Below are 8620 nucleotides of genomic sequence, written 5' to 3' on the forward strand. Positions count from 1 at the left end.
TTTTCTTGAAATAACACATATCCTCGTCGTTGCGAAGAACCATGTATGTTTTACCTGCCACAGAAGCATTCACGACACCAGCCGCTCCTTCCTTTACAGCTTTACAGGCATTCTGGACTTCTTCCAGCGTCATTTTCAGACTGTCCGTTGTGTAGGGAACACCAATGTCGGCGGCATAAATAACTGCCGAGAATCCTGCGCCTTTGATACTCTCAATCTGTGGATCCCAACTCATATTTGCAGTATTAGTTTGTCAATTTCACACACGCCAAGCCACACCTCAACACGATGATCAAAGGAGTGATCAAGTGGGGTCCACGCACATCACAGTTGAATGGTTGAGAACTCTCAGGAGGAAAAACTCCTTTCTGATTGGCTAATATACTAACGTGATGGATTTAAGACCCGGAGGGAGTTTGCGTCTTATCGGGGTGGGGAGGGGTGGGGGGAGGACGGTATTGCACTTATTTTACTTGTACAGTAAAAGATATAAATCAGTCAGCAAACAGTAGGGCTTGGGGTGGTATTCTAATGTGTTAAAGAATAAAAATGCATGATTTTTAAAAGTGAAGTTTAAACATTGTTTTCCAAGCTCTGCTCTTTTTTTAAGTTATGTGCTTTGATAAGTTATTACGTCAGTAGGTTTTTGTTGTGGAGTACTGTGGCTAAAGTAATAATAATAAGCTTTATGTTCATCGTGCACCTTTAATTCGTTAGGAATTGAAATGAAATTTGTAGTGTGCTCCCTGATCCGAAAATTCTCGACTTCGGGATATAATTAAATCTTTGAAGGAAGAAAATAAAAAGTTAGTCCAAGAACGCGATTCTTTAAGTTTTGCATTGCAAATCGTATCCGGAGAAGCGGCTACTCAATGCCATTCAACAAATAACACCTTTAAGGAACATACCATTGTCCAAAGTGTGGATGAGTCAACAACCTGCGCCAACAAAGAACAAGGCTTCATTGTGAAATCAAAGAAAAAAAGAAAGAAATCGAAAAACAAAGGAGCTTCCAACAACACCCTGACAGGAAAAGAATTCGAACCCGAAAAACAACCAAAAGAGCGTACAACCCTGCTCATAGGAGATTCGATGATCTCAAGAATACCTGGAAAAGATCTGGGAAAAGCAGTCGGCCATAGGGTTATAGTCAAGCCTTTCTCGCGCGCTACGACAATGGCCATGAATCACTACCTCGAGCCAAATCTAGAACCTTCGCCCAACGAAGTGATTTTACACATTGGGACTAATGATCTTAAAACCAGAGAACCAAAGGCTGTTGCGGAATCGATTGTGGATCTCGCGAGGAAGATCGAGGGCACCTGCGATACTATAGTCACGCTGTCGGAGCTTGTATGCAGAAAAGATAAGCTTGGCCAGGCAATGAAAACAGCCAACAAGCATCTAAAGAAGTTCTGCCACCAAAATGGATGGAAATTAATCCATAATGAGAACATATCTCATAGCGGACTCAACAAAGGTGGACTGCACTTAAATTTTAAAGGTAATGAGCAGTTTTATAATAATTTTAAATCGCACCTAGAATGAGATAATGCGTTTTCCGTCAATGCCGTGCGGGACCGATTAAGCAACCAAAGCGCCGAAAATCCATCTCACTATTGTCTCCTTTACGCGGTTTTAAAATGTCATCACTCAACATTAATCAATTAACAACACATATAGACGAGCTAAGAATCCTATTAGCATTTCCATAAATGAAACGAAACTGAACGAAAGTATTCGAGATCATGAAGTTCATATTTCGGGATACGAAATAATTCGCCGCGATAGACTTACAAAATCCGGAGGAGGGGTATGCTTCTATGTAAAAACCTCAATCAACTTTACTGTACGAAATGACCTACATATGGATGCATTAGAAAATCTTTGCTTGGAAATCCATAATCCAAATTCAAAATCTTTTGTGATTGTTACTTGGTACAGACTACCTGACTCTCCTATTGGCATTTTTTCACCTTTTGAATCCCTAATTGGAAAATTGGATAGTGAAAATGTAGAATTTTTTGTACTGGGAGACATGAACTTTGATATGATCACTACTCGATATGACAATGACGTATCCAAATTAAGGAGTATTGCCAATGTCTATGGACTCGAGGAGCTCATCTCTAAACCAACGAGGATAACACCCACCTCTTCAACTCTAATTGATTTAATCTATACCAACTGCTCAGATAAGATCGTTTGTTCGGGAGTTTGTCACATCGGGATAAGTGATCATAGCATGGTGCCTGTATATAGAAAACTTGCCCAGAACGGAATGTCTAATGGACATAATTCTATTACATATAGAAATTTCCGAAATTACGATCGTCAAAATTTTGTTGGGATATTGTATATGAGTCTTCCAACCCAAACGTGATGTGGAAGCAATGGAAATGTACATTTCTAGCTATTGCTGACAAACATGCCCCACTGAAAACGATGCGTGTTCGTTCACGGAGTTCTCCATGGATTACCTCTGAATTGAAAGACTCTATGCATAATAGAGACATATTAAAAATCAAAGCTAGCAAGACAAATGATCTTAACGATTGGGCATTATTTAAGAAACAAAGAAATATAAACAATGAGCAAATACGCTCAGCTAAGCTAGTTTATTACCAAAATAGTTTTAATAAGCACACCAGCGACTCCCGAAAGACCTGGCCGACTATAAACGAGCTAACCTCTCGAAAATCTGGGAAAAAGTCAGTGGCGTCACTAAAAGTGAACGGATTAACGATAACTAATCTGTTGGAACTATCAAACGAATTCAATAACCACTTTGCTAATATTGGTCCAAAACTTGCCAGTGAGATAAATTGCGATAGTGGTAGCTATCAAAGATATCTTACCGCTACAGATAAACGGTTTAAGCTCCAACCCACCAATCCAAATAAAGTATTTTCACTTTTAAATAACCTAGACAAGTCAAAGGCAACGGGCCTTGACAAAATATCTGCTAGGTTGGTCAGGGAATGTGCTGATCTTATTTGTGTGCCGATATGTGATATTTTCAATCAATCTATTAACCAAGGGACGTTCCCAGATGACTGGAAATATGCAAGGGTTTCTCCTCTTTATAAACAGGGTGACCGCGGTGATGTAAACAATTACCGCCCAATATCGGTGATTCCAATAGTGGCGAAGGCGTTTGAAAGGATAGTTTATTAACAGTTACATGCCTATTTGAAAGAGCACGATATTCTATGTCAAAATCAGTCAGGTTTTCGTGCTAATCATTCAACTGTAACAGCTTTGTTGGAAGCGACAGATTCTTGGGCATATGATATTGATAACGGGAAAATCAATGAAGTCATTTTTCTGGATTTGAAGAAAGCTTTTGACACTGTTGATCATCAGATTCTTCTATCGAAACTAAACTATTATGGTATACATGGCAAATCTTTCAAATGGTTTCAGTCATATCTAGAAAACCGCTCACAAAAATGTTCTGTGAACGGGTCGCTTTCCAATAGCTACTCACTGACATGCGGCGTCCCTCAAGGGACCATCCTCGGTCCACTATTGTTCTTATTATATATTAATGATCTTCCAAATTGCTTATCAAATTGTAAATCAAGAATGTACGCTGACGATTCGCACCTTACATATGCGGGCAGTAATCTTGAGAATGTTCAGTTTTGCCTAAATGAAGACCTAGCAAACGTTTTCAACTGGCTACAAGCAAACAAACTTACATTGAACTTGACCAAAACCGAATTCATGCTAATAGGGTCGAGGCAGAGACTGAATACTCTCACAGCTTCACCAACAATTACAATGAACAATACTCAAGTGAGCCAGGTTACAGCTACGAAATCGCTTGGTTTAAAAATAGACGATAAACTCAATTGGCATAGTCACATCGAAAAATTAACCAAAAAGATCGCCTCTGGTATCGGGGCCCTAAAGCGAATTAGGCACCTGATCCCAGCATCAACCTTACATCTCGTTTACCAAGCCTTAGTAAAACCTCACTTTGATTACTGTGACATTGTTTGGGGTAACTGTGCGAAAACGCTACGAGACAAACTGCAGAAATTGCAGAATAAAGCAGCCCGTGTGTTGACATTCTCTAACTATAATGCTGATGCAACTGAGCTACTCGAGTTTTTAAGGTGGAAAAATCTTGCACGCCAGCAGGAAATTCACAAAGCCACCATGATGTTTAGATGTCTACACGGGCTAGCTCCAGAGTATCTGTGTTCAAAGTTTACGTGGCGTGACTCTGCTTATGATCTCAGGGACTCTAAAAATAAGCTCAATGTTCCATTACCGCGCACTAATTATTACCGAAAAAGATTTAGCTACAATGGCGCCACATTATGGAACAGTCTACCATGCGATATAAGGAACAGAGAGTATCTGGGGGTATTTAAACGTAAGATCAATGACATTCTTTAAGTCTAACGCACGGCACTCACGGAAAACAGCTTTTAGTGTTATAGTATATAGTTTGAGTTTTAAATATTCTTGCGTATGTGATATGCATTTTTTAGGTTGATGAATTGACCGTGTTTAAATAAAAATAAATGAAATGAAATGAAATAAGACTTGAACTTCTGTTACGATAGATAAATAGATAGATAGATAGATAAATAGATAGATAGATAGATAGAAAGCTTTATTAAATAATGACATGGCAGCCTAATAAGGTTGAATTGCATGATTATTTACAATAAAATACTGGCTAAAATTATGAATTATATTTACAGAACATATTGTTCACAAGAATAATACAAGAATAATACACAGACATATTATATACACATGGCTGGTAAATATGTCTAGGAGAAACTCTTGGTGCGTATTATTGGGTTAACAAACTGACATTACTATATAAATAATATGGTTCTTCGGTGGCAAAAAATGATGAAGCTTGTGCTCAGTATTGGACATTATTTTTTTTTGAGAGGACACGGTAACGAATCTTGCAATCTGATTGGTTCCTTACCCGGTCAGTACTTTCCTATCTCTGCCCACGGGCCACGGAAACGCTTTCGTGAGTCGCCAAGTACATCCCAACTTTCGTTGCCATTTTTCATAAATATATCTCGTTTTTCCGGCTGGGCAGTATTTTTAAGCAAACACGTCACTACCTCAAGCCGATGAATAACTTATGAATCCTCTCTTTCCTCTCACTCAAATCAGTTTGGTTGACAGAAAAATATTGGTTTCAGAATGAATTTGTATAGATAATAGTGCCATTATGTTGGTTGAAAAACGTAAAAACTGTACAAAATGCAGCTTTTTCAACCAATTGCGGTAAAATTTCCGCACAGCTCCATACTACATTATGCATTCAGTTTATGGATAGAGAAAACAATGACAAAAACAATACATTGCCATTGGAAAAACAGATTTGTTTTACAATAGTATGGGACTGTGCGGAAATTTTACCCCAATTACTTGTTATGCTGTTTTACTTACTATTATTGCGATTCTTAAAAACGAGACAAAGGTATGTTTTATACTGAGGAACACTACTTGTACTTTAAACTTTTTATTGAAGAATTTTACAGCGAAATTAAAGGAATTAGTTCATTTTTAATACAGATCCTAATTCTTCGAGCCTTGCTACGTATTCAAAGTCGTTGCGCTGGCATAAAAGTGAAGTTTGGACATTGTTTTCCAAGCTCTGCTTTTTATTTAAGTTTTGTGCTTTGATAAGGTATTACGTCAGTAGGTTTTTGTTGTGGAATATTGTGGCTAAAGTAATAATAATAAGCTTTATGTTCATTGTGCGCCTTTAATTCGTTAGGAATTGAAATGAAATTTTTAGTGTGATCTCTGAGAAACGAGACTTGAACTTCTGTTACCAATCTTCCTGAAATTATAAGGCCTTCCATTTTCAGCTTTTAACAAATAAAAAAGTCACGTTCAGATCGAATTATACCAATCTTCTTTGTCTTTTGACAAATATGCTTTTCACTATCGTTATCTCAGTTTTAAAGGATCAAACGTTGCTTTCTCCTTAAACTCGGTACGAAGCCAATCGTTTTGTTATGAACTGTAACCACGGAAACTCAACTTTAATTAATATAGTGATAAATTGGTTTACGTTATCAGTGATAGGCTTTTTTACATGAAGTCCTGCAATGACCTTTTTGGTGTCTCAGTTTTTGATCACTTCATAGCGTAGTTCCATCATTTTCTTTACAAACTGTGTTACCAATGTTTGTTATCGTTAATTGCTTTTTAACTTGAACTACTTAGATAAATAATACCGTAAACTTTTTTATCCTTGAGTCCTCGTTAACAGAAGTATCTTATGTAAATACAGCACGTAGAGAAGGTTGTAAATATGTTCTGCTTTAATTTATCGAAATGACGTACACTTGGAAAGAACATGACTCGTTGCAGTTTGTAGTAACTGTATGACAACTCTTAAGTTAGGTTTTCACTGTTTTACATATTATTAGTGATCGATTTTAATAGATAGAAATGGTTGTTGTAATTTTGTATTATTTTGACCAGGCACTTCCGTAAAGTTTCTGCAATTTTGCGAAAAAGATAATTTTGAAAACGTTTGCCTAGTCGAAGGAAAATATGTAAAATGGTACCAAAAACGTAGACTGGTTTCTGCGTAAAACCTACTGCGCAGAGTAAATTTGACGGTGATGAGCTGTCAGTACCTAGTCATTATATGTAAAAGGTTCTAGCAGAGTTGTTGATTTGTAGTTGTTGAGTAAACTTGAAACACCTATTAAAGATTTTCAACAGAATTTGGTGACTGTCCTGTCTGAATTCAGAGTAAACCTTGATGTCGTTGTACAGCAACTGAGTACCAAAGCGCCGAATAAATTACGGGAATTTCCGTGCGACCGCGAGCTAAAATTGGATCATAGAACTTTACCAATTATGAATAGTTATTCTGCTCCATTGCAAAACTGAGAAGACATGGATATTATTTAGTGTACAATGTGTCGTTGGCGTCGATTACATTAATTATGGTGGAAATTTATCGGAAAAAATTACATAGAATTACGTTCATGCTTTTCACGGTTTGCAATAAAAGATATAGTTCTATATTTCCTTCAGTCTGCTGACTGAGGTCTTTTTAAACTCAAGATAAATTTAGAATCTGGCTAAATAAAATGAAATTTAGACAAGGTTAACCTCGAGGCAACGCTTCCAGCGGCCTCCCCCTTTGTTGCACGTGACATGCGGAGTGCCTCGGGTTTTTGCAGGGACGGATTACATCTCGCGATCGTTGTGGATCAATGATCTATCCATTGTGTTACAGTCTGCATACTAGCTTAGTTGGCGCTGGAGAAATTTGTGGGTGAACTAGAAGGTTTCCTCTCTCACTTAAATATTCCCCTTTCCGGATTTTTTGTTACGCGGATGCGTTTCCAGGACAAAGATCCCATTACCACATCCCTTCAGCTGTCTACACGGATACAGAAGGACACAGGCATTTAAAGACCCAATATAAACGTGTCTGCTCTCGCTGTTCTCCGAATATTTCTTTTGGTATTAGTTGGGATAATTCGCTTGAGCGTATGACCTCAATGTTTGATTGTCAGGAGAAATTGGATATTGGTCACTGTTGCGGGATTAAAGGGCGATGGGCTGACTACCTGTCCCCCAAAGCCTCTGCTGGTCATAGAATCTTCCTAGGGGGGCCCTATGCGCTACTTGGCTTGGTGAGGAGTAAGCATTACGGTAGTCTCGGGGAGACAAATTTCAAACTCTTTTGTCCTTAATGCGTTTTCTTCTGAACGGAACAAGAACACCAACAGATAAGTTTGTTTTAAAATAAGAATCCTCCATGGCGTTCACATGGAAGCAGGGAAAACCGGCGCGCGAACCAAGGAGTTGGCCCAATGGTCTTCGCGCCTTTCTCCACTCGAAATATTTTTCGTTCGGATGTCGATTTTGGCTGCTTCTCACTTTCAAAACCCTGGAGCAGGCCAGAGACTCGAAGAAGAAAGACGTCAGTACTTTTTTTGCCCGCTTGTATATCTGTCTTGCAGAAACACAGGCTTTTGTGCTCTGACTGTGGTTTTGATCGAGCCTAACCATGGCAATTTCACTATTGACGTTCAAATACGGAAGAGATGTAACACAACTTCCTTTCCTCAAACTGCCCCTGTTACGCGAGCTAGAACAGCCACAATTTACTGTGGAAAGGCAAACTTTCGACTGGAAAACGACATTTCATAATAGGCATCTCATCATCAGTTCCACTGGTGTGATGATTCTCTTGTACTAGTCACCTCTTCCGGCTACTTTTATCTTTCACTGCGTGAATTAACAAATATCAGGGGATGTAATGAGCCCGTATACATGACGTATACGGAGAGATATACTGACATATAAGGACATCGATGTATAAGGACTGAGTAATGATCAGTATATGTTTGATTCCTTATTCCTATGTATACTAGATGCTGCACATGACCGTATACTCAGTGTTAGGACATTGTATAGCCATTATTTCACCAACTGTTATGAAGCTACAAATTTACGTAATTTGCTTATCTACAACTACTGAAGTAATTTCTATACTAAATATTTACTGAGAGGCAGTTTTTTTCGGTACCTTTTTTCGGAACATTCTTTCTCTGAAATTTTCGAAGAATCAAACATTCCTTCCTTGAATTTTAAA

The 8620-nt window shown here is 38.2% G+C and overlaps 1 protein-coding gene across 1 annotated transcript; it reads left to right on the plus strand.

Annotated features, from left to right (window-relative positions):
* The first annotated feature begins 1176 nt into the window (after nucleotides 1–1176).
* Nucleotides 1177–4410, plus strand: LOC113675836 (putative RNA-directed DNA polymerase from transposon BS). Its single transcript, XM_089193818.1, has 2 exons — nucleotides 1177–1504; nucleotides 3260–4410. Exons 1-2 carry the CDS (start codon nucleotides 1177–1179, stop codon nucleotides 4408–4410), a joined length of 1479 nt encoding a protein of 492 aa, XP_089049944.1.
* The last annotated feature ends 4210 nt before the right edge of the window (nucleotides 4411–8620 follow it).

This window comes from Pocillopora damicornis, chromosome 2, assembly GCF_964200805.1.
Source record: "Pocillopora damicornis chromosome 2, jaPocDami1.2, whole genome shotgun sequence".
NCBI lineage: Eukaryota > Metazoa > Cnidaria > Anthozoa > Scleractinia > Pocilloporidae > Pocillopora > Pocillopora damicornis.

Coding starts and splice junctions, on each gene's coding strand:
- LOC113675836 (XM_089193818.1), top strand. CDS start 1,177: ATGGCCATGAATCACTACCTCGAGCCAAATCTAGAACCTTCGCCCAAC. Junction 1,505..3,259: donor ACTGCACTTAAATTTTAAAG/GTAATGAGCAGT, acceptor CAACTGTAACAG/CTTTGTTGGAAGCGACAGAT.